The sequence below is a fragment of the Solea solea genome, chromosome 1 (genome assembly GCF_958295425.1).
Source record: "Solea solea chromosome 1, fSolSol10.1, whole genome shotgun sequence".
Taxonomy (NCBI): Eukaryota; Metazoa; Chordata; class Actinopteri; order Pleuronectiformes; family Soleidae; genus Solea; species Solea solea.
In genome coordinates this window covers 1,283,972-1,310,326 of record NC_081134.1, presented here as the reverse complement: position 1 = coordinate 1,310,326, position 26,355 = coordinate 1,283,972, and the positions used below count along the sequence as shown (strand labels likewise).

The following is a 26,355-nucleotide window of genomic DNA, read 5'->3' as shown; positions in this document are numbered from 1 at the left end:
TGAAGCGTTGTTCCTGACGATCTGCCAGAGTCACAATAGAATCCTGGACTTGTCTGTGGTGCTGACGATAAACACTCATGAGAACTGGATTAGTAACAATCACTGGGAAACCCAATCGTAGAATTGTTGTCTTATTTGTATACTATACCTATATCTGTATTTATTTAATAGTTTAACAGATTTGTATGCAATGATGGGTTGAGTTCTCTACTTTGCATACAGTATTATTATTAGTTTTTGGAATATCTAATGTTACTGTGTGAATCAAAGACACACATGGAGGGAGACAGAGAATAAAGCAGGAGAACATACTGACTTGTACAAACGTGTCAAACATCACGGCAAAAAAACTCATGTTTACCACCAAGAACATGAATGTCTCTTCTTTATTGTCTCTTTTCACAGAAAGCTACCTTGATGGACAGAGAAGCAGATGGAAAAAAACTGAGCGAAGGCTGCAGCACAACTAAGAATCAAAACTCCTTCACTGTCACCATGGAAACCGCTGAACAATCGGTGCTGCCAATGGACTGTGAAGAGGAGGTTGCTGTGGCTAATTCACCTGAGCTGGGGAAGGATTTCAGTGCAGATGAAGAGCAAGTTTGTGAGGCGCGCTCAGCAGATTCCTCTGAGGAGAAAGTGATGCTCGGTACAACATTAACTGACCAACTCGCCCTGAACTGCACTGACACGCCCGCTCAGGATCAAAGGGAAGTTTTAATAGAGCTCAACAGAAATGAGTCAATCACTTCATCGGTCTCTGACACACTCTCCAGTGCTGACAGTGTTTATGAGAACGAGGCCCATCGGAAGACACAGGAAACACCAGAACAAGACCCTGAGCAAGATCAAGTCCCTGAGACCCAACACAGTCTTAAGCCAGAGCCAGAACCTGAGCAATATACAGAGGCAGAACAAAACCCTGAACCAGAACAAAACCCTGAACCAGAGCAATACCCTGAGCCTAAGGATTTCCTTGAAATGGAGGAATACCCAGAACCAGAGTTATACCCTGAACCAGATCAAGATCCTGAGCTTGAGTTATACCCTGAGCCAGATCAAGATCCTGAGCTTGAGTTATACCCTGAGCCAGATCAAGATCCTGAGCTTGAGTTATACCCTGAGCCACATCAAGATCCTGAGCTTGAGTTATACCCTGAGCCAGATCAAGATCCTGAGCTTCAGTTATACCCTGAGCCAGAACAAGATCCTGACCTTGAGTTATACCCTGAACCAGAACAAGATCCTGAGCTGGAGTTATTCCCTGAGCCAGATCAAGATCCTGAGCTTGAGTTATTCCCAGAGTCAGAACAAGATCCTGATCTTGAGTTATACCCTGAGCCAGTACAAGACCCTGACCTAGATTTATACCCTGAACCAGACCCTGAGGTTGAGGATGATTTTAATGATGGATATACAAATCCAAATCCAAAAATTCCATTTGAGACACCCATGACAGAAGAATCAATACTGGAACACTGCATTAGAGAAGAGGCCATGTCAGATGTATCCAATGAATCCTGCCATGACCTTGATCCTGATGAAATAGATGAATGTCTGAGAGTTGAAATTGCGGCCGCTTCCTCAGACAGTGACACAGATGAGAAATGGCGAACCATATTCTCCTCTTCTATAAATAAGGAAGACGATGATTCATATTTGGACAGTCTTCAGCTGAGTGCCCAGGAGCTCTTCGTGCAGAAAGTTGATTCGACAGACTTTGAAGAACCAGACGCTAATGCAGAAGAGGTTTTGTTAGATGTTCCACAAACAGAGGAAGTACTGGAACAACCTGACGATACTATTTACTCCCCTGCCCCGACACAAGAGGTCAAATATAACCTTTTAGGCCTCCAAGGTTTGTCCAAGATCTCTGAAGATGAGAGTGAAAATAGTAGAGACGCCAATCATAACCACACCGCCCACGGAGAGCAAATCAATGCAGACCAAAGCAAGAAGCTACCAAAAGACTTCTGTGTCATACAGGAGACGAAGAGCGAGAACGTCAGCACGGAGCATGTAGACTTCCAGCTAGCTCGTAAACAGTGGCGGGAAATGGAGGAGCAAACCCGGAACAGGGTTGTGTTACCGACAACCAAGCAGCCCGTCCTCCACAGCAGCCACAGCTTCATGTACACACCCGTCCGTAACATTGAAAGAATCCACAAGAAATCACATGAACTGGAAAACCTGAATCTGGTTGGGGATTATCCTCACACCCAATTCAGCCCTTGCTCAGAGGATTCTGGTCTGGATGATTCCAGCTACAGGTCTCCTTATGATGACCCAGAAACCCCAATTGAAAGAGAGATTCGCTTATCGATGGAGAGAGAGGAAAACTTCCGGAGAGAGCGGGGTTTCTCCAGGATGGGCAAGTCAACCGATTGTGCTCCATCAAGAGGTATCCCCAGATCCATCAGCACTCCACTTACGCCCTCATTCATCATCTCCTCCTCACCCACTAAGGAACCACTGAAACATGAAGTGTCAGCAAACAATGTCATTATCCTTGAACCCAACAACGATTTCACCTCCAGCCCCAGACATGGAAAAGACAACATGACGGCCCGCTCCGGTGAGTGGCGTTCCGAGGACCACAGTTCCAATCTCATCATCCTGGAGACGTCTAATCTGATTATCCGCAGTGCCTCAGATTTCTCCATCAACAAAACATACGAACAGCCCCAGGAGAAAATGTTCCTGAACAACCCCTTTTTCAAGCTGCGCTCAAGAAGCACCATGTCACTGGTGGATGAAGAGATTAAGATGGTGAAGCAGAGGGAGGAAGAGCTGAAGAAAGAGAGAGCCACCCTGTACGGTGAAGACAGGTTCGACACAGACAGACTGTTGTCAGGTCACATGGACAGTTTGGCTTTTGACACTTCAGGTATGTCTGAGCACAACACAACACTTTATTCTGCTGTGAGGTCTTAGATTGAAGCTCATTAAGATCTGTGGACTCTGTTTTATCTAAATCACCAGATAAGTGCAAGTCCTCGCCATCGTCGCCAATGAAAACAAGCCACAGGATGGATCGCTCTGCTTTGTCCTGTGATCACAGAGTGAGCACTTTCCTCTTTTAAATCTTCATTTACATTTTATTTTTTTTACACCTCATTTCAAAAGTTGTAACATGGGTGGTAGGTGCAGGCCCTTTGTTACTTAAACTGACCTGTGCTGACCAGAGGTGAGTAGAGGAGCCAAAGAAATGACTCAAGTAAAAGTACTGTTACTTAACAATTTCTCAAGTAGAAGTAAAAGTACTCATGAAATAATAATTACTCGAGTAAGAGTAAAAAAGTATGCAGTGAAAAGACTACTCAAGTACTCAAGAGTACAAGTACTGAGTACACAAACGGTACAAAATAGACACAATATAATATAAAACAGCAATGTTCAAATTAAGATATGTTAAATAACAATATTTTAAATAAAACAATAAATACGGTCTTTATAATAAAATAAATCACCTTTGAACTAAAACAATAACATATTCATTATTTGGGAAATTAAATATATCACCGGTTAACTAAAAGTACAATAAATTCGGATTATCCAATTCAGATACATCGGCACGGTAAAAGTATTGGTTGGTCGCTCAGCTGAAACAACTGAAACCCAGAGACAGGAGACCAAAACCCAGAGACCAGAGCCTCGGTGTCAGACACACTAAACAACGAGCCGCTGGTGTGTTTTAAGTCCACTTGGAGCCGAAATCTGCGGCTAACAGCTAAGTGGCTAACAGCTGAGTCACATGACAACACTTGACATAGCCAACAGGGAGAGAAATAGATCGCACATGTAATAAAAAAGAAATAAATAAAATAAAGTAACGACCGCCACTTAGCCACAATGGAACGGCGTAAAAGTACCGTTCTTTCTTCAAATATATACTCAAGTGAAAGTAAAAGCATGTTGCAGTAAAACTACTCGTAAAATTACAATTCATCCAAAAAGTTACTCAAGTATATGTGACGGAGTAAATGTAGCACGTTTATTAGCCACCTCTGGTGCTGACACAGGCAAACACTCAGGGGCAGGTGTAAATGAGTTGCCCTCAGGCAGACAACACGCTCCATTTTTGTCAGGAAGAGGTGATGTGAATAATATCTCTGTATGCACTTAGTTATTGTCACTCTTGTTGATCTTGTATTTCCACACCATCTTGATTATGTTGGGCACAAGAAAAAAACAATGGTAGGATTGAGGCAGACAGACAGGAAACAACCCACAGCAGGCAGCTGGCTGTGAAAGGAACAGGGGATTAGAGTATTATTATTTATATTGAGTGGCATTTGAAACAGTCCTCATGTTCTGCAGCGTCTTATTAGAAGTCATTGCAGAATATAGTTCAGGTGTTGGATAGAATTGGAGATGAATGAGTCAGGAGCCGTGTGCACTTAACACACACACACACACACACACACACACACAGACAAGTCCACAATCCATCAGCCCAATGTAACTGCATTATATATCCATATTTATCATTTAAAGCTGCAATCTGAAGGTTTAGCTGCTGCTGCTGTTGTTGTTGTTGATGTTATTCTTCTGCCTCTGTTATGTCTTAATGAACAGAACAGAACTGATGTAACATTATGTGTTTGATGCTCAGTGAACTGAACTGACTGATGGAGTGTTTGTGTTTACAGCATCAACACAAGGGCGAGACAAACTCACTCCGAACTTTTCCTGGGCGTCTCTTTGTGTTTCATTGTCATACTCCAACCATTTTACAAGACATGACATAAAAACACACAGAGAGAGTCCTGTGGAGCATTGTGGGAACTCATTTTCAATATTTGTTTGGATTTATAAGTGAGGCACTTTAGATTCAATTTTCTCTAAATCTAAAGTGTTCCCTGACAAAAACAAAGCTCGTTGAAGTGATTTGATTTTCCCACCTTGTGTCAAATAACCTGACAGACCCAACCATTCACACAATGAGACAAAACTCCCTTTTAACAGGAACAACCAGACTCAATAGATAAGGAGGACGTGGAGGAAATAGTTTAACATGAAGTAAACAAGTTTGTTTTTCATCAGTTTCCAGAGGTCTACACAGCAGGAAGACGTAAGAGTGCCATGGCTCTGCGCTGGGAGGCCGGCGAGTTTACAAAGAACGACTGAAGAGGAACGAGTCAACAGTTTGCCATATTAGGGCGTTTAATGTCAGTGTTGTTCTCATTCAATTTAAATTAAGTATTGCAATTGTTTGTTTCATGTTGTGACATAACAAACTGCTTCTGTGATGCTTTCGGCAAGAAAAATAATGTCTGTGGCCACATGTGGACTGTAACATTAACAGGGGTAACGCTTGATACTGTTTCCAGGTGTTACCCCCGCACTTGTCTTTATTATGTCTAAAACAACATTCATATGTGCAAGGCTGCTGGTTTCAGCTGTTATTAGGCTACAGTGTCTTCTCTATGTAGTTGTAGTGTTTATTACAAGAGTGAGTGAAACTGTGCCAACACACACTAAACTCCATTTTTAACCCTGGTAAATGAATAAGGTGTCAATCCTATAATTAGTGACAATCTACAGAAAGACCAACAAGGCCGTGTTATCACCTGATGTATCATGCAATAATATTCAATACTGTCCTTACAGGTGGATCATCTGCAGAAACTGAACCTGCCTGTGTGTTCTGCTTCCTGATTGGGCCTTTATTATTACAACATAAATACAGTAATCACACAGTTGTTGATTAATATAATGTGGTGTCGTGCAGTTAAAAATAATATCACACACTGACAGAGTGAATGAGACAAATCAGTCGCCCACAGTGACGACGTATCCTGATACAAACTGTAACAGAGTTTCCAGAGAGTGGCTCTCGAAGGATTCTGAGGAGATACAGTTTCATGATGATTATTATTTAATGCCAGAGAGATTGCATCATAACAACTTGTTATGTGTTAGAACTCTAAATAACTGGGTTGAGATTATATTTAGCGTCTCGTTTGGTCAGCGGAAACAATAAATTCAAAAACCGTCAGTGTATAGAGCTCCAAACCTAGGTAATGCCTCTGACACGCCCCCTGACAGGAAACAATGCAGTCCATCCCATAGACGTGTACAGTAGACAGAACATATGTCTGAAAACTTGACTGTTTTCATCATCAAAGTTAAGAGATGGTGGATAGATGTTGTGATAAGGAGAGAGTCAAGTGTGGTCCTGGATCATCAGTGTCATGTAAATAATTGATGTGTTAACGTTGCCGTGCAGACTTGTATGTCAGTTACACTGAGTCCGTTATTAACAACAAACAACACACAACAAAATCCATCGCTTGTGTTTGTTCCCGTCTCTCTCTCTCGTCTTCTTTCGCTCATAGCAGTGATTCCCCGCCTCCATCTCGCTCATCTGGATTGAGCATGCGCGTTAAAGCATGCACGCTGTATCCATTTATTTATTTGGTTATTTAGTTATTTATTTAATTTAATTAATAAACCTATTCGAACAAGTAAGAAACCACAGAAACACGGATCGAATGACGAAAATCAAATGAGCATAAAGTGAATAAAGAGAGTGTGTGATTATGACATCATTAGACGTCAGTGTAGTGTATTGTTGTCTACACAGAAACGCAAGGGTGGCTTTTCAGATTAGCGTTTCAGTGCTGTACCGTTTATGTGTGGTTAAATCTAAAATGCAGATTCCATACAAAACTTTAGTGGATTTAATTCCCAGGTCTGAACAGCTGAGTAATGGTTCTATCTGTGGACCATGTCACCTTTAACTGGAAGGTTCCATCCCCACTTCCTGTCGTCTACATGTCAGTGTGCATTGCTTGTAGTTATGATTGGGTTTGAATGATGTGATGGAAAAAATGTGACTATTGCATTTAAAAAGAAGTCGATCTTACCTGCTGTCTTACAGTAAAGTCAAAAGTGCTTGGAAGACAGAAGACGTTGTTGCTGCGTGTTGGACATATTTATATATATATATATCGAAGTCTTTGCTCAACTTTTCTGGACTTTGTAACTGTTTTTAAATGAGATTTAAAAACATATTTTGATGTTATTGTCTTGATGAAGTAGACGCTACATTGCTCAGTGTGTATTGCATTTCCGTACGTTGCTTTTTTCTGCCGTCATTCATGTTTCAGGGTGAGCAATAAGAGCAAAGCTGTCCCAGCACAGAGAGGTGATGACATGAATGCGTCCGCGCAATATACCAACCACACGATACACAGATACACAGAGGATACATTTAAATATGCATTTAAGAATCATTTGAGTTGTCTCCATGTGATTCCTTACAACCGGTGTTCAGACAATCCAATAAGAACAGTGCTGCCTCAGACGACATCGAATGTTGACATCCTTCATCTTAAATGTCATGTCAGTGCTGAGGAAATGACGCATAAAAATCAGATGACAATAGATTTTATTCTTTATATAAAAGCCCTATAAAAGAATGTTTACTTATATAGAGTGAGACTAGAGTCTGTATATACTTGTACATGTGCAATCATATTCTAACACTACTGTCAGGTTCTTATGATGTGATAGGATTCATTTTATTTACTGACACTAATTACTTTTCTATGTAGTTCACGCTGAGATGAATTCTGCAATCACATGTTTTCTTAACTAAAAACAGATTTTAAAAAGGCAATATTTCATAAAATTCACAAAGCCTTGATATTAGCGGTGACTCTTAAAAGCAGCTTTTATGATCTCGATGCGTCCCTCACCTTGAAATGCATTGTTTTCCGTTCCATGTTTGTATGCTTCATTGTTAAAGTAGAGCTTACAATTCGCAACCATGACTTGCTGTGAAATGCCCCTGCCTGGACATTTGAGACTGGGGCATTCACCTCATCTTCATCTTCATCTTCATGCAAGTGCTGAAGAGATTAGTGCAACAATAAAAGATTAAATGTATGAAAACAGTGTCTGGCTTCTTTTATTTAGTTGATTACCACACTTTTGTATGTTATAGTTTAACCTGAGGAGGAAAGAAAAGGTCAAACTGGAAAACAGTTCAAGGGTTTATCATAATAACTATGTACAGACAGACTGGTTGATTGATTGATCGATTGATTGATTGGTTGGTTGGTTGATCAGTTGATCGATCTCAGACTGGGAAATTGTCGAGTGTGTGTGCAGTCTGCAGTCTTACCATTAGATGTCACTAATTATTACACACTGAACTATGTAACACAACATTAAAGACAGTGCAGATGATGAATTGATGATGAATTGAAATCATAAACTTGCAATAGCTTTTATAAATGCTGACAGGAAGCCTGTGTTCCCTATGATGAAAACTATAAGCACCACGTTCTTGAGTTGTGGAATCTGAAAAGAAATGACATTAAAGAATCAATGTAGAGAATATATAGATATAAAATATAAATAACAGATAAGGTAAATAAGTCTCACCTCCCTCTGCTGCCCCGTCTCAGTGTGAGGACACAACATATGTTCTTTGTCATCATTGTCATCGTTTCCTTTGGACAAATGTAGTTTTTTTACTCATGTGTTTTTGTTAAGGTGATCATTTTTATACAATCACAGATTCACCTTAAATATGGTCTTACTTCCTTCCTCTAGCCTTCTCTCTGCTAATGAGTTCATGTTAGGTCTTAAAAGACCGTTACAGGCGGTTGACATTTCACAAGCACTTACACCTACACCCTCCTCTCTTCTCTACACACACAGACTGTAATAATGTTTCCTGACTTCATTCTTAATGCAACAGAACAATTGATTGCAAATGATTGATTATTTTAATTAGCACAGAGACTCACAGCTAATTGAAACAACTGCAGCTGTTTATTTCAGGGATTAAGAGCTCATCCAAAGTGAGCAGGAGAGAAAATGAAAAACTAATCAATAAAAGTGCACAGTTGGCATGGAGGCAACTGCACACAGGTGGCAGTGATGGTGGGTGGGATGCCAGTGAGGGATCATGCTGAATCCTGCTCTCACTGTCACCACCGCCATGTGTTAAAGCAGCATTATATAACTATTGTACCTTCAAATAGTAAAATAATCTTAAATGGTTAGCATAGTAACTTTGTGTTGTAACGTTGTGACTTTCTGGCATAATCCTAAATACTGTCCGAGAAGGAAATCACCAGTTCTGCTGCAAGAGTGCAAGATTTACTGTGGGAGGAGAGTCAGTCTGACTATAAACAGACAGACAGACAGACAGACAGAGAGAGAGAGAGACAGACAAGAACGAGCTGTGGATGTGCACTGCAGCTGTGTGTTGAAAAATCACTCAGCTCATCCAAGTAAAAATAGTGTGTGAAAATAGGTTTTATTTTCTTCTTCCCTTATTTTACGATTCAGTTTCACTGATAATCTTCAACAGATTTTCTTCACAAATATCTCGTGTGTTTTCAGGCTTCAGTTACTTTTCATTGACAGTAAATAAGGACAGTATGTGAGAGGTGGGACTATGACATCATGGCTTGTCTACATGCAAATGCAAGAGTGGCATCTGGGAGCTGTTTTTCAAAAAATGCTATTTCAGCTCTCCTAAAACCCAAAACCCTGTGTCTGTGTGGACGGAACACCAATACAAAAAACTATGCATATTCACCTACATCCTTATCTGTGTGGACAGACTCTTAATCACTCAGACTCAGATAATAACCACAGACGACGCTGCAGAGGACGCTGCTGACATCAGGCAGGGTGATGCTAGTATGACATATGAGATATTGTGTTTGCCTGAAGGAGCTTACCTGTGTTTCTGAGTGTGTAGGTGTGGATTAGTAACAGGAGATCTGTGAGCATGATCCACAGCAGCCAACCAGTCAGCACTGCAGGAGACCAGGGACTGGGTAAGAGCAGAGCCTGCTGAGCAACACCCAAGAACACACACACCACTGAGAGGGAGGGGGGGAGAGAGAGGGAGAGAGAGACAGAGAGAGACAGAGAGAGAGAGAGGAGGAGTCAGTGTTTGACCTGCAACAAACATTTAAGTCATGGGAAACACGATGCATTATTCTGTACTTTACTCATATCACCATTGAAATTATGGGGTGCCGTTTGTAAAGCAGCACATGCTGAAAATAACTTCAACATTTTGTCACAGTTAAAGGTTAAAAGAAAAGTTTAAGGTCATTGAGTGCTTTTGTTAAGTGAGTTCCTCTTGTGTGTTAACAAAGTTTTCTCCACATGATTACTTGTTAGTCGTTCTTACTGGCAAGTATGTGGAGCACACTGCCTGCTCCGAAGTGCAGCCAACTGAAGATGATCCTCCTGCCAAAATAAAGAAACAGCACCCACAAACATCCAGGTTAACATGGACAAACGTATTCATTTAAAAATGCTACTGCAGCTTTTCACGGGACAGAATCCCTGAACTTTAGACAACGATGAGCAAGTGTGAGACTTATTAAAAAGTGGTTTGGGGTCTTACCGGGGGGAGTCTGGGACGGGTCGGAGCGTTGCCATAATTGGCTGAATGACAGACAGAGCCATGACAGTGCAGCCGATGTAGGCGTGAAAGCCTGCGCGCTAAAAGGAAAGAAAACACAGAGTAAGAGTTAGAGTAGATGTGACTTTAGACAGCAGCTCTTATCACATGTTCTCATACAGTACTTTTTAAATGTCATTTGGATTGAAATGATGTGACTCATATGAGCAAGCTGTTAATGACTTTAACTCATGCAACATGTGTTTGTAAATCTCAGTTCGTCTTGTATGAACCTGGTGTAAAAGACCTTTTCACAGTAACCAGTAACATTAACTAAGGTTTCACACTTTGTTTCTGAAAAATGTGTCATTTTAAAAGTGCAAAGGTCTGAAGCCATGATTAGATTTGTTGTTTTTGCATCATACAGTATAATAATAATTACTCAATCACTTTACTGTAACACATCCAGAATATTCAGGAAACATGCAACTCTAATTTCACTGCTGCCTAAGAGCGAGATTTAGCAATGAACATATGCTTAAGATAGCATTCACCTATTGAAGCTGACATTACGGGAACGTTTTGCAGTTTATTTCCTAAAACCCGACCTTTGCAATGCTCAGACCTGCTGTGACCTTTCTTGACAGCCCGCGATTCTCCAGCCTGTGGATTATAGTGTTTGTATTGCAGGGTCTATACTTGAGTTTAGCTTCTACACGTTTCCTCCACATCTATCTAGAATTCAACAGATCAGCATGTATTTTGTGTTTGAGTTTGTCTCGAGAGCTGCAGTTACTGTGAGGAGACAAGACACTGAGCCACGAACGCCACAGAACAGCATGTGACTAATACAACTGAGTCCTTCACACACATGCATGCAGCCCATGGAACACAGTCACAGCAGCACATTGTTCTCAAGAGAAATAAAAGATGATTCCACGGAGATAAAAAGTATCCTGTATGAGTAGAGAATATGAACTGGAACGTCAAGACCTTGATATATATCTATCTATATATCTATATCTACAAATTAGAGATCATAATGAAAAGAGGATAAGACCAGGCCTCCGAGGTGACTGGAATAAAATAACTGTAACATTATGTAATCCATATGAGAACATAAGTGGAAGAGTGATATCTGTATCAAGGACTGGTGAATAGAAGAAGGAAGAAACAACTGGATGTGTGATATAATAAATAACTACCAATTCATATACATAAAGAATGTTGTAAAATTCTTTGTTAGACCTAAATTTAATAAAAGATCATTATTGTTTTACAGCAGCCCATGTGGGTCAAACATATTGTATAAAATATTGTATAAAATAAAATAAAACTCCCACAGTCCAAAAACATGCAATATGAGGATTAGGTAAATTGGACACTCTAAATTGAATGGTTGTTTGTCTCTATGTGTGTGTGTGTGTGGCCCTGCGGTGTTCTTTTGTTACTGCCTTTAAAACCATTAACATGTATTTAAAAAGAATGACATTTCCAATGAGTGTCTTATAATTACAAACAGTTAGAAAACCAGTTAGAAAACATTAGATTCAGCATGTTAGGACTTTCAAAGTTAGCTTGCCTGTGAACAGAACTATTCCTCAAAGAATTAATATAAGAGTGGGAGGTCACTCACAGAACTGTATCATCCCAGCAGGTAAAAAAACACCTGTGCAAAGTACAGCGCCATCTTTGTGTAACTTATTTAATCTATTCATGTCTGAATGTACTTCTACACTAAAGATACAATCTGAGATCCACCATCATAAGAACAAACCATGACAATGAGATGTGTCTGCAACAATAATTACTAAGAGCCTGTTAGACAGATGGAAGGACAGCTGGGGTTACAAACTAACACACACACACACACACACACACTTACCTTGCTCCACCCCCTCCTGTATATGAAAGGCAGGCTGAAGGCCACACTTGTTAGGACCACAGCCAAGACCATCAGGGTTCGATGGAACTACAGAGACAGAGAAAGGGGAGATTTGAAATACTGGATAAAGACTGGATCACCATCATGTTAGACAGAGACAGAGACAGAGAGACAGGGACAGAGAGACAGAGACAGAGAAAGGGGAGATTTGAAATACTGGATAAAGACTGGATCACCATCATGTTAGACAGAGACAGACAGAGACAGAGACAGAGACAGACAGAGAGACAGAGACAGAGACAGAGAGACAGACAGAGACAGAGACAGAGACAGAGACAGAGACAGACAGAGACAGACAGACACAGAGACAGAGAGACAGACAGAGACAGACAGAGATAGTAGTAAACAAAGATGCTCATGATGAACATGTACTGGTGCTCTCACCTGAAACCACGGCCTTTTCCCCAGCAGTGTCGTGTGAAGCCAAAAGTATTTGTAGTGACGAGCGATGATGACGGCTGTGCTCACTGTCCACATCCACGCAGTCAGCATTAATACACCTGAGTGGACACATTTGAAGCTTATGAGCTAGTCAGCAAAATACAGTTGGTTGGATTCATTTTTCATAGTTAGTGTGGAAGGTTTCAGCCCTTGACTCATATTTGCTGGTGCATTGAAGAACCAATTGTTTTAGTCTGGAGGAAAGATGGGAGCTTGTGTATGCATGTGTGTTGATTACCGATGACTTAACAGCAAGAGGAGGAAGGATGCCTTCCCCTTGAAACTTGATGCCTTGTCTGTGGGCACTGGTTTTACGACTTTAGATCTGGCCAGATACAAACAGGTACTGGTTTCAGAGCAGGATAAGACCAAAACAGCTTTCTGTGTGGTCTTTTTGAATGGAACCATAGCTGTATTTGCATCTTACTTTACTTTGTAGAGGGTTTCTCAAAGTCGGCTGGCCCTCTCCATAACCATGACCACGTCAAAGAAGGGACAAGGACAGGCATTGGGTTCTGCAGGGAGTGTGAGCAGAGTTTCTAAAGTCGGTTTCTGCTCTGGTGCAGATATCTGAAGGGGAATGTCTCGGAGGAAGACCTTAAATCAGAGACCTTGAGACACCTGGGACATGGCCAATGGAATGGTTTTTCAGGCTTGGTGTCCCCAAGCGCATCAACTCAGACCAGGGTAGGAGCTTCAAGAGTTCCTTGATCCAACAATCTTTGGCGCACACAGCCAGCATCCAGGAAACAGGACTGAGCCTCCTGTCTACCACAAGTGGTTCTCCTACAATACCACACCTCACCAGTACCAGTGAGTCCGGTCGGGAGAAGAGGCTCCCTGTGAACTTTCCTTTATGCAAAATGTAGAGTAACTTAGTCGATATTGGAACCAAATGTCAGAACCAACCATGAAACTTGATGAGCAGCGGGGAGCGAGAGCCAGTAAGATCCACTGGAGGTCCAGTAATCAATTGCTGGTTGGTGGAGATGAGAGGCTGATAATCGTGTCTGTGGATTAAACCTGTGAAGCACAAAGTTTTAACATCGACGCTGAACCGTTTATACACATCTTAACACAAGAATATTCACATTCACTTGGACTAACATTGTGTCCCTGCTGCTGTAGATGAGGAAACTATGCTATTCTCAGTGAAGTGACTCACTAAAAAAGTCCCACTGATGACGTGATGAGTCACACACACACATACACATGACCTGAGGTGTGGAAAAGAAGAAAAAAGACAAATGTTTCATCCTCTAAAGTTTTTCCATGAACACAACAGAATCAGACCCAGGAGACCGACACAGACAGCCCAGTCATTTAGGAGGAATATGAAAGTCACAATAATACGTTTGAAAAGATCAATAATAATATAGTGAGGAGGTCTATTTCATCAAATATCTGCAAATATCTGGTGTTGTGGTCTCTGTGTCCAGTAAGGTCCACCCACCTTCATCAGCCACGTATCATCATCATCATGCTATTCTAGTTCCATCACATGTTTAATTTAAAGCTTTAAGTGTCTAACTTATAAACTTATTCATTTCTATTCAGTGATTATTCAGTGATTTCTTTAGTGAAAAAGGCAAGAAAGAAGCACAACAGCAGCATTACACTGAACATGTGGGATGACTGCAACAGGTTATTATTATGGCTGAAATCCCCAAAAAAGCTGTTTGATGGGATAAATGCCTCGAGCAGCTGAGGGGTGGGGGGTGGTATTCACGCTGAATACCTCAAGGGGGCGACAGATGTTATGAAGTGGAGCTTTAATAATAATATAGTTGTTAATTTAATATTGAACACTTCCAGATAAATAAGAGGTTTCACTCTTACTGTGGTGAGAGCTACCGTTTGCCATAAAGAGGTAGTAGCTCTGGTTTAAGGTGAACCTATTAGAAAGGATGATGTTTCTATGGAAACGGCATTGGATGACACCATCAGCGAGCCTCCAGGACTGACCCCACAGATTGTCCTGAAACATAGAGGTCAGCACTGAAAATCTGCAGTGTGCAATCTTTGAGTGTGTGTGTGCGTGTGTGTGTGCATGTGTGTGTGTGTGTGTGTGTGTGTGTATGTACCTCTGTTGCCAGCTCAGGGTGTGTTCTTCCAGAGACGTATGCAGCACTGATGGTAACTCTGCCCCCATCATTCACACAAAGGTAAACATCATCATTTCCCTGCAAGGGCACAAACGTCTTGTTACGTTCATTACAGTGACATGTTGCCCTGTGTCCTTTCAGGGATGTTCATAAATGACTGAATGAACTGTTTTCTAAGTAGCATTAGCAAAAGGCAACATTTGCATCTCTCTTTTTGAATAAAACACTTTATTCATTACAACTGAAACAGAATCACAAGGATAATGGACCCACATTTATTACACCAGAGGTCAGAGTTCACTTTTCCTGTGCTTTAGTTAAAGGGTCAGTTCAGGTTTTGAAGTGTGGGAGTATAAGATAAAAAAAAAAAAAAGCTGTTTAACATTGAAATCAAGCTGCAACACATTATATAATGCAATATAATGCACCTGGACACCTGTAGAGATACTGTATTGATCTGAATTAAAACCGGTTGAAACATATCAGCAGAGGTTTTGGGATCTAAAGTGAAAGAATTGCATATTTTAGATTTGTTTTTCACAGTGATACACAAACATACGTACAGGTAGTATATTTAAAGTCATGTCACAAACTGCACCTTTAAGGTAAAACCCTTGGCAGTGATAACAGTGTAGTTTGCAGAAAGCAGGTCATGATAAAACTCACCATCCATTTATCCAGAGATAAGGCCGCAGCCACGTATCCTTCAGCGGGTCCACTGAGTTCAAACATGACACTCTGTCCTGCTTCATCAGTGGTCAACGACAGGAAGAAGCAGTGTGGGTCTGAGTCTGGGTGACAGCCCACTGGGTCTCTGAGGCAGGTTTTACTGTGGCCACACCCCACTGAAGTGAACTGAGGGGAACACGGGAGACTCTTACTCCTGCTGACTGTGCTATCACCGAGCATTGAAGTGAATGTAAAGTAACAGGAACATCAACCACTCTTACAAAGACATTTTCCTTTTAAAAGCCACCATTTTGTGAAGATTCTGAAACTCAATGCTCTTTTATTATATGTTAGAATATTAAATACACACTACGACATGATGACAGGTGTTCATTGGTGCTAATCTGTTTATGAACTAGAAAACAAAGTTTTGGTCAGATACTGACCAGTGGGGGCGGAGCAGAGGAGCTGGTGGTTAGAGAAGGTGAGTCAGTGAATGGAGCCGCAGTCCCTCCTCCTCTCAGAGACACCACAGGACCTGGAATCCTCACCCAGTACACCTTATACTCGTGCACCACGGTCGCACTGCAACAACAACACAAACGGTGAGCCACACTCTCCATCACTACTACAGAGATAATTCAAGTGATAACATGTCAGATAATCAAAGTTGTGAAGAAAGCAGTTAATTGTTGTTTTATATTGGATTAACTGTGGGACGTGTCTCTGCGTGTGTGTTTGCACAGTGCATGATGATTTGATCGATATGTTCATGCTGCATGTAACAAGTTTATCAAAGGAGACTCTAAATCTCCCTGCAGTTACAAATAAAGTGACTTGATTTGACTTCAGTCCTGATGATGGTTCCAATCATGCGTGTAAACCTGTGGCTGCGTGGGCCAAACTTAGCTCCTGCTGTGGTGTCATGCAAACTCACAGAAATTGGACGCTCAGTGGAGGCTCCTGTGGTGACTTCCACACCGCCTTAATGCAAGTCTTTCTTGTACTGCTCCTGTGACTCACACCAGATCCCTTCAAGTGACCACACACATACACACATACAGTATGTTGATACATACTGAGGCAGCACCTGCTTACGTCTCGTTTTAACTCATGCATACTATCATTATTATTATTATTACTATTATTATTGATATTATAATAATACTCATTACATACAGTAAGTAATTATATGGAATGAAAGGGGAACAAAGGCAGTGGACAGTGGAAACAGGAAACAATAAACATATTCATGTCTTCATGTCAGTCATGTTGACACACCACTCTGTACTCTAAGTACATATCACGGATCAGTATTTAACTGAATCGGACTCATTATAGATCACAGACATTACTTCTGTTTACCTGTGTGTGGCCACACTGTAGCAGCCGAGACTCATGAGGGTCAGTCAGCATGAAGAACCCTACGGCTGGGGAGTCTAATGTCCCAGCATCTCGAGCTTCCATTAGAAAGCCCTTGAAGAATGTAGGCTTACTGGAGGCCACTTGTAAAGACACTGTGGATGAAGATGAAAGAAACATGAGATGATGTGTCTCAGCAGCCTCTAAAGTGAAAGACTAACGTTAAAGAGTTAAAGTTGCTTTTATTATATAGTGCTTTTGTAGTCCATTTCTGTCAGTGACAATAATAACATCGCCAACAGCAGAAATCACCAGGGGTCTGTGATCTCTTCACAATAGATTTGCTGGTTTCTCTCCGTCAAACAGCTTTGTGTAAGTTTGTGTCACTTATGTCGCTCACGCTGCCACTCAGAACTCCTCAGAGAAAATGTGTGTTTTTAGCTCACAGAGAACAAGAGCTGCTCGTCCTCCATCTGTTTAGGATTTGTGAGCACACTCAAAGTTTACGGCGAGGCATCTGTCCATTAATGATGGATTATATGACTTGGTATTTTGCTTAAAGGATGTATTGGTTGGCTTTGCAGTTTTTTCATTAATATTCCAGCCAAGTTGTATGTACATAAATGCAAGCCTCTGTTTGGAGGGAAGTCGAGCTCTACAGTACTTTGTCTACCTCCTGTTTTTTACTTAACCATGACTGAACAACTCATGTAATGTACATAATTATGGACACAGTGCATACTTTGTTGTTTTATTAATCTTATTGTGCTAAAAGAAGAAAAAGGAGGACTTTTCAAACTACTAAATTCTAGATATAGAAAGAAATTATATATTTCTTTGACAAATAAGAGAAAAAATCAACACAAAGACACAGAATTAAAACTGAATGTTGTCTTTCAAGTTGAACAACTACCTGTGATGTTGTCTCCTGGACTGAATGTGGATTTGTCCACAGTGATATTGTATGGAGGAGGGTCTGGTCTGGGCTGGTGACCATGCTGAGGCACCATGTCTCCACAGGCAACACTTACCTTCCCATTACTGAAACCTGTGACTGGAGCGACACTCCTCATCAACAGTGTCAGCAGGAGGAATAAACAACTCATCACTGACGCCTTCAGCAAAGACAGAGGAAATAAAGTCACTTACGAGATCTGTAGAGAACTAATCACCATCTTTTCTCTCCACGTCGCCCTCTGAATTTTTCCAAATAAGATCTAGAGGTTGTATTTAACATTAATATAAATCTCTTATAATACTGCTGTGTTTTTAAATGATCATGTGAATCTAAAGGTGCATCACTGCCCTGTGAAATCATGTGGGAGGTAAAAACAAGAACAGGTAAGATGTTATGTTTTAAGGTAAATGACTTACAACTAAAAACATGAAAGTAGCTATGTACAGTAATTGTTATTTACATGTTGCATCATTGTGTTGTTTATTTCTTTGGTACAGTGTGATTTTAGAGGATCATGGTATAGTCAGCCTTTTTTTCTCTTTTACTCTTGGAGATCTATGTATATTTGTATTTTCTCACAAAATAAAGTGAGTTCATTATGTATTTCATTTACATGTAAAATGTGTGCCACAGTATAATCAGTCTCTGCAGATCCAGCTGAGTTCAAAGGCCTCACTGAGATAACAGTTTATGTCTCTGTGAAACTGAAGTCAAAGTTGTGTTCAGGGAAACACCGTAACTAATGAATGAGATGTGGATCACAGAAACAAGACAAAATAATGAATGAACTATATATTTGTTTATTAAAGTAGAAGAAAAGAAGAAGGAATTAAGCAATTCAAAGTAAGTTTGCTATTTCAGATAGAAACAATGTTTTGAAGTCCAATCTTGCTGTCAAATAAATCAATATTTAAGTGATCAATTGTTTCCTGTTTAGAAAATGTACCATTATTTTTGAGCATTCATACTTTTTAATTGAAGGAAATGAAGATACAACTACAGTAGAATGTCTGACTCTTTTAAAACATAGTCATTTTTCAGAGTTTCGTCTTACCTCCTCCTCCTCCTCCTCCCTGTGTTGCCTGTGTCTCTGTGCATTTCCTTCCTGAGATTAACTAAACTAGTCCTATTGCCCTTCAAAGGGCGGGGCCTCTTTTGCCTTCACTGCCCATGAAAGATAACTGTAAATATGAATCCTTCTTCTAAAATCATTTGCAGCACGCTGTACACTCAGAGGCACAATACTGCCCCCACAGTTCATCCTTCTTCATTGCAGTTCACAGTTCACAGCAGTGTCAACTCCTTTCCTCAATCTCTGTATCACAGTTCAAAACTGTCCATCATTCTTCTTTTCTCGTCCTCATTCTTCAATCTCTCTGGATTCCTCCTCTCATTTCCTCATCTCTTCAAACTTCTTCATCACAGTTTGAAGTTCTTTATTTCTGATCAAACAGTTCAGAGCTCACATACTCTACTATTACCATATACTTTCCCATTGCTTATTCTTTCCTTTGATTCCTTTGTATTCTTCAATCCGCTAAGTGTCAAAGGTTTAGGAACAGCTCTATTGTTGTGAAACCATTGCTACTATACATCGCAGGCTGTAACTCATCAATTTTATTTCCTGCTTCTCCCAAACAAGGTGACCGTGCCATTCAAACAGACAAGTGTACACACACACACACACACGTGATTGGAGTCACATGACTGCTAGCCGACAGTGAATGAATTAGATATTAATATGACTTAAACTTCATGAGTCATATACACCATTAAAGGCAATGGCATATCAGAATATAAATAGTATATATATACTGTATATATATATATATATATATATATAAACTTTTGAAACAATTAGACAAGCCTAAAAACATTTACAATTCCAAACAGTATATTTTTCAACACCGCATACAGTACTGCTGACTACCTGGACAGCCAGTCATTAGAGGCATAATAATGCTGTGCTGCCATCATGTGGCAAAGACTATCACCTACACCATTTCTGCAGCTTACACACGGTCTGTTGTCGTTTCCACAGAAACAGTCTCTTGTTACCTGGTGCAGGTGAGAGCAAGTGGAGGCAAACAACAGAGCTACAGGAAGGACAGGAAACAAACATGAACACTTTCTCCAGGTAAGAGTGACTACTATTATGTTTCAGTAATCTCATCACGCAATGCAAACATTGACAGGGTTCTCCTGATATGTGTTAGCCGGGATGTTCAGGTGAAGAGCTTGGAGCAAACAGTGAAACATGCTGAAAAGCACCTGGGTGAGATCTGCTCCCTGTTGGGCTCCTACACCAGGAAGACGGCGAAGCTGAGAGACAAGGCAGACTTGCTGGTCGCTCAGATCTTTGACTTCTCCGGCACAGAAGGACCTGAGCTCCAGGTCGGACTGAGGAACCTGGCAGAGGATCTGGCCATGGTTCAGGATTACAGACAGGCTCAGGTATTCATTCTACGCTATGCTCTACTGTAACAGGTGAGCACAGACTCTTTAACACAGGGTTAATGATTGACTGTTGATGATTGTTCCAGGTAGAGAGACTGGAGACGAGAGTTGTTGCTCCTTTAAAAGGGTACGGAGACATGATCAAAAATAAACGGGTGAGTTTGGATAAAGTTTGTGTGTTGTTATATATCTGTTATATATCTGCAATAGGCTGTTAGTTGACTTCCATAAGATTTCCATATTTACATTAAAGTAAAAAGTGACATTTCTTTAAAGGTTTGGTTGTATAATAAAAGAATATCTGTGAAGTAAATCATGAAACCAGTGAACACACATGTATTTAATTACTTTTTACTCATGATTGCACAACCTGTGCTGCGTTTGTCATGTGAGGAAATGTTGTTTTGCTGTGTCCTCTGACAGTTTGTGTCTTTCAGGTAGATCTGAAGAAGTTTAACACGGATCTGAACCGAGAGATGAAGGAGCTGGAAAAACTGGGAAGAGTCAGACTGAGGAACCCCGCTGACCGCCAGAGCATTGTATCCTTCATTCATTTTATTTGAACAAAAAATAAATAAAATAAATGTATTTCCCGTTCATTGATCCTTAAATACTATAAGTAAAAAAATTATATTTGGATTTTTTTTCTTGACCAAAACTCTCAGTCTCAGGTTAAGTACATGTGTTATGATTATTTCACAAATATCATCACATCATTTACTCTTTCAGCAGCTCATGCAGATGGTGAGGGTTAAAGCTTTGTCAGTGCTGTTTGTGTTTAATAACAGGCTGAAGTCAGTGCCCAGAAGGCTTCCAACAATGCTCAGCGCAGTGTCAAACAACTCGAGGAGACCATCTCGGACTTCCAGAGACAGAAACTGGAGGATATCAAAGTCAGTGTCTCACAAACACACACACTGGAACAATTACAGGTGAAACATCAATGTTTCAAACTACAAACACTCTTTGCTGTATGTGTTTGGCAGAGGATTTTCATGGACTTCATTACAGTGGAGATGCTCTTCCATGCTAAGGCTCTGGAGGTCTATACACACACATACCACAACCTGGAGGCCATGAACATTGAAAAGGATCTGGAGGTGTGTCATTTTTGATGTAACTGTAACAAACACTAACTGCTCTCCACCAAACAGCAGATAGAATCAAGTTAGTCAGTTATACGTCATATGAAACAGAAACTGCAGGCTCTAATGTGTAACCACATAGTTTCCAAATAAAATAGAAACAAGGGACAGCACCTGCTTTATTTAAAAAAAAGAAAAAATACACATATACTGTATAAAAATGTAAATCTTGTCGGCAGCTGTTCAATGGACGTCTGAAGATGTCTGACTCTCTGCCTGGACATCTGGAAACCCCACAGAGCAGCCAATCGTCTACACTCATGAGCCGCTACCCAAGTTCTCCTGTGTCCTCTCCCAAAGGCCAGAGCCTCAGGCCCATGCTGGCTCCCCCTACTGGACAAAACAGAACACAACAGCACAGCCAGCTCCCTGAGAGAGCTAGGAGGGTGAGCACAAGTAGCTTTGTTTCCATAGTGACAGAGACAGACGGTTTGTGAAGGATGAGGCAGAAAATAGCCGTCATGTGAACCTGACAATTATCACCTGAATTCATTTGCAGGCTCGCAGCATCTTACAACGCCAGAGAGGCATGGAGGAGGAAGAGGAGGAGGAGGAGGAGGACGACGAGGAAGAAGAGGATGAAGAAGAGGATGAGCTGTATGAATCAGAGCTGGAGGAGGATCAGCACATCAGCAGGCAGTCTTATGCTGTTCAATATGCCCAGATGCGCCGATGGCAGCAGTAACAAACATATACATGTACATATACATATACATATACATATACGTGTATATGTACATGTACATGTACATATACACGCAGATAGTTCTAGAGCTGATCAGTGACACATGGTGGTGGCATAGTGCTAAATGTTTGTTGACATTACTGCTGGCTCTGAGATATAGCTTTACAATATCAATAATTTAACAATAATTTAAAAATGTCATATTGTGTTCTTTTAAAATGTAAATTAAAGTGAATACAAGCCATTTGTATAAATCTGGAACATATCATTTCCATTGTATAAATGTGCTTGCTGATTTTATAATGTGTCAAATTAAAATTGTTGCTTCACACAAGTGTTTAAGTTAATTCATATTCTTGTTATTTGGTAAAAATGTCCCTCCCCTGTGTATATGTAGCCCATGTGTACATGTAGTAACAAAATCCCTTTGTTTTATTGTATTTTCATTGTACATTCAGTTCTGAATGAGTTCACCTTTTTGAGGAGCTTTTATTCTGTTAGACGTCTTTTATTTTGACACTAGCTTTTCGCTGTGTTACTTCCTGTTTATTCGCGTCGCTAGAGGCGCTGCTGAGGAGAGGTAAGACTTTAGCGTCACTCCGGTCATTGTTGTGTAAAACACGGTCAAATTCGAGACAGAGACTTGTATATTATTTAGTTTAAGTTGCGATTGTTGGTAAAATGTTAATCTCGTTGTATTAATGTATGTTTTTATTGAGTACAGTACTTTAGCAGTTTGTTAGCCGTAGCTCATAAGCTAGGCTACTGGTGCGCGCAGGTGGTTTTTCACGCTTCCGCTGTTTTCTTTATTTTCTTTAAAATGCGCACGTGATACCAGAGCGTGAGAAGTTGCTGTACAGACATTATTGTATGTAATCTCCCTGTTTGTCATTTTTATTACTGTACATTGATTTAATCAGTAAGTTAGACTTTTGTCATTTATTTTCATACACATAAGGTGTATTACTGTTTATTGTAAGTTCATATTAATTCATAAAAATACTAAAAATGCTGCTGGTGGGTGGAAAATATAACCGTGAATTTAACATTGTAATCAGTCCTTCCCTTCTTATCCGGCCAACTATGCTGCTGCGTTCTCTCTACATACACATTAAACTGTAGGATAATTGTACACACACACACACACACACACACACATACACATACATACACATACATATCATTAAGATAAAGCATCTTTTTCAGTTTATTTAAATAACCATATTCTTAGATGTTATGGTATCTAATTCCAGTTTAAATCTTGTTAATCGTCAAAACACGCTAATTAAATCAATATTTCGTATATAAGACATAATAATTCATCTAGTCAGAAATGAGATTGTGGAGTTTTGAGATTGGTTAACATCAGTTTTATCTTCAAAGCATCAGTTCAAGGTAATGTAGCTGCACTTATAACACACTGAATGTATTTTAATTGTGCATAAAACTCATTCCAAGTAGTATGCATCATATTAAGTTTATAACTGTTCATTATTAGTCTCTGTGAATATGTTGTGTGTGTGTACAAATATTAAAATGTACTGTATATTTTAGTTATGATTTACATTTTCTGGTGCGTTTCCTGACGGCAGATTAAAGGTCAAGTCACAGTTGTGACATTGAGAGAATAGAGGTGGATGCTCCAGAAATCAGGGTTCCATTAATATCTAAAGTGAATGTTTGATCTGTGTATCTACTGTATTTATGTCTTAAGTTTCACGAGCAGTGTCCAGTGTTTGCTGTGAACTTTAGTTATGATGAGTTTGATGTCTGTGCCCTCATGACCTCATGACCTTTCCTCTAGCACTATCAACACCATCAAAGTTTCCACTTGACCTATTATTCATGTAAGGGCTATTAAACTCATCTAATAAAATCTGTGCCTTCTTAAATCTGAGATAGGTTAAGAATAGATTCATCACTTAATCTCACCATTAAATATAATTTTTTTCTGACCAGAAAAGGGGGTTGGAATCCCGACCTATCCCACACAAAATTACACTGAGAAAACAACCATTTTTTAGCTTGTGGTTACAAAGTAGCTGCTGGTCTACGGCTACATTATTTGGTAAATTTGGGATGGGTACTTCCTAAAATGAATTTGAAACAGCAAGGTTATCAATAAGCTATTTTGACTTACTGGTGGAGTCAGGCGTGGATCAACTCTGAAGCACCATGATGTTAAATCACTGATTTCCTCTATGGACAAAACAAAGGTTTACAAACTTCAGTTTCCTGTCAGAAAATACCTTCTAGCCAAATAAGATATTTCTGACTTGAGATTTTATTAGGTGAGTCTTTTGTTACCATCTGTCTTTCTTGGTGTCCTGCTGACAGGCATGCTGTCACTATGCCTGTCTCATGCTGGTTCTCACTGCAGCTGTGTTGTTTTCCTCAAACACGTTTCAACAAACTCCAAACTATCGCTCAAAGCCTTTTCTACCCACTTGAAATTGCAGCAATATGTTGATGTGCCCACATTCCTTTGGAGAACATTTCTTGCTGTAATTTTATTGACTAAACAAATAAACAATAAATAATCAACCAACCTGACAGCCACGTTTGTCAGCGTAGGAATGTTTAATATTCCATATTGTCAGAGCTAAAACATTCGAACATAAAGGTGGATGGAGTACATTCCACTGAATGCACTTATACAGAGTCATAGAGTCATATCATTGGTTTGCACTGATCTGACATTATATTATACTGGAGACCAGAAACACAGAGAAGGGATACTGGAGATCAGAAGTACAGTTAAATAAAATAATATTTGTATTTGTGTGTGCATGTGTGTGTGTGTGTGTGTGTGTGATGCTGTCCGCCAAATAGCACGATGAAACCTTCACTTCCTGAATCTGGTTAAATATAGCTGGAATCTTCAGAGATTAAAAAAATATTCTTCACAGTATATATTCAACACATCCATGCATGTCATCGTACGTCATCCATGGCACACTTCAAATGGCACTTAAAAATGTCAAAATTAAAAAAGAAAAGAGAGCTGGTTGTTTCTTTTTTTATTATTATTTACTGACGTGGTAGTTATAAGGAAGAGTCAAGGATCGGACTCAAGGAATGTGTCGCCGGAGTGTGTGGGGAAAGAAAAGCTCCTTATCTGTGATGAGTTGACTCTTCTTTGGGCTGCACTTATGTCTTTTAAGACGTGTTCACACAACACCACAAATGTTGCAAAGAAATAAAGAAAATCCAGCTGAAATGATCCTATCTGCACAGAGAGAAGCACAAAAACACTTGATCCTTTCCGGTTTCCCTTTTTGTCAGAAGCGGACACAGAACAAACAAAATACAAAACAAATCTGGCACTGCTGCTGTTGGCATCTGTCAAAATCAATAAAATAAGACAACGGTGGAAATAAAAAACATGGTTTCATTGACAGGCATCGTGTTCAGTCAGGAGTCCCGCACTCACTCACTCACTCGCAGCAGTACAGTAGTAGTATTAGTACCAGCTGGCGCTTTATTGAAGGTATAGTAGTAGTAGATTAAGAAAGAGTCCACGCTCCATGTTTGACTCATTGTCTCCATGAGACCATTTTCAAGTTTGATTGTTAACCAACCTATAAAGTGCTTTCAAAAAAATCTCCTTTTCATCATCTTCATCCTCATTTCTACAATAAATCAGTACATCGATTAGAGCAATGTTACCAGTAGGAAAGAAAAGAGGAAGAATTAAAAAGGGTCTGTTCAGGCACGAGCAGAGGGCTCTTCTCTTTCTCCTCCTCTGTCACTCCTCTCCACAGCTTTCCACTATTTCTTGAATGGTGTCAGTCTTCCAATGTTGTGCCAAAAGGTGGAGGTTTTGCGCTTGGGCTCAGCCAGCATGAAGACCTGCTGCTGGGGCACAGCAGTGGGGAGGGAGGGATGTTTCTGCCGCAGGAGGAAGTCATAGTAGGGTCTGGTCACTGCTGAGGAGGAGGAGGAGGAGGGTCACACAAAACATCGTCACTTAAAAAACTCCACAAGTCCAGAAGTTATGTGCTTAATGTAATGTAATGTACACACCTTTAGGTTTTCCAGCTGGATGACTTTTGCAGGCATTCAGCATGGCTTGTTTCTTCTGCACCTCTGTGAGAGAGAAGCCTGGGAACAGAACAAGAAACACTGTTCACTTCTTATATACATGTTGTTTATTTTAGCGAAAACAAATCTACTATTATTTATAATTACCATGAAAATA

General features: G+C 40.2%; 4 protein-coding genes across 8 annotated transcripts in view; 2 read left to right on the top strand and 2 right to left on the bottom strand.

Moving 5' to 3' along the window:
- The window catches only part of palmdb (palmdelphin b), a 39,069-nt gene extending 33,789 nt beyond the window's left edge, over positions 1–5,280 (top strand). The window contains exons 6-8 of the mRNA XM_058627982.1: positions 406–2,887; positions 2,983–3,062; positions 5,047–5,280. Coding sequence (XP_058483965.1) covers positions 406–2,887; positions 2,983–3,062; positions 5,047–5,130 — 2,646 coding nt within the window. The 3' untranslated portion in view covers positions 5,131–5,280. The remainder of the gene's footprint in view (positions 1–405; positions 2,888–2,982; positions 3,063–5,046) is intronic.
- Positions 5,281–8,220: 2,940 nt separating this feature from the next.
- On the bottom strand, positions 8,221–19,208 carry LOC131458740 (putative ferric-chelate reductase 1). Its single transcript, XM_058627970.1, has 16 exons — positions 18,927–19,208; positions 17,823–18,026; positions 16,913–17,064; positions 16,485–16,579; positions 15,994–16,132; positions 15,545–15,733; positions 14,858–14,956; positions 14,613–14,751; positions 13,683–13,796; positions 12,717–12,832; positions 12,273–12,359; positions 10,391–10,488; positions 10,172–10,230; positions 9,711–9,854; positions 8,398–8,465; positions 8,221–8,313 (listed from the first exon to the last, which is right to left on the bottom strand). Exons 2-16 carry the CDS (start codon positions 18,013–18,015, stop codon positions 8,221–8,223), a joined length of 1,785 nt encoding a protein of 594 aa, XP_058483953.1. The 5' UTR covers positions 18,016–18,026; positions 18,927–19,208.
- Positions 19,209–19,836: 628 nt separating this feature from the next.
- On the top strand, positions 19,837–22,641 carry LOC131467179 (CBY1-interacting BAR domain-containing protein 2-like). Its single transcript, XM_058640933.1, has 9 exons — positions 19,837–20,004; positions 20,084–20,321; positions 20,411–20,479; positions 20,762–20,863; positions 20,990–20,995; positions 21,113–21,217; positions 21,311–21,424; positions 21,649–21,855; positions 21,969–22,641. The coding sequence occupies exons 1-9, from the start codon at positions 19,988–19,990 to the stop codon at positions 22,152–22,154; spliced, it is 1,044 nt and encodes a 347-aa protein (XP_058496916.1). The 5' UTR covers positions 19,837–19,987; the 3' UTR covers positions 22,155–22,641.
- Positions 22,642–24,463: 1,822 nt separating this feature from the next.
- Positions 24,464–26,355, bottom strand: part of arhgef4 (Rho guanine nucleotide exchange factor (GEF) 4) — an 83,811-nt gene continuing 81,919 nt past the window's right edge. For 3 of the 5 annotated variants that reach the window (XM_058629859.1, XM_058629875.1, XM_058629892.1), the window contains 2 exons: positions 26,181–26,258; positions 24,468–26,083 (listed from right to left, as the gene is read on the bottom strand). In XM_058629859.1, the coding sequence (XP_058485842.1) occupies positions 25,926–26,083; positions 26,181–26,258 (236 nt within the window). In that variant the 3' untranslated portion in view covers positions 24,468–25,925. Of the gene's footprint in view, positions 26,084–26,180; positions 26,259–26,355 lie in introns of all 5 variants that reach the window. The other 2 variants (XM_058629883.1, XM_058629866.1) reach the window with 2 other exon arrangements.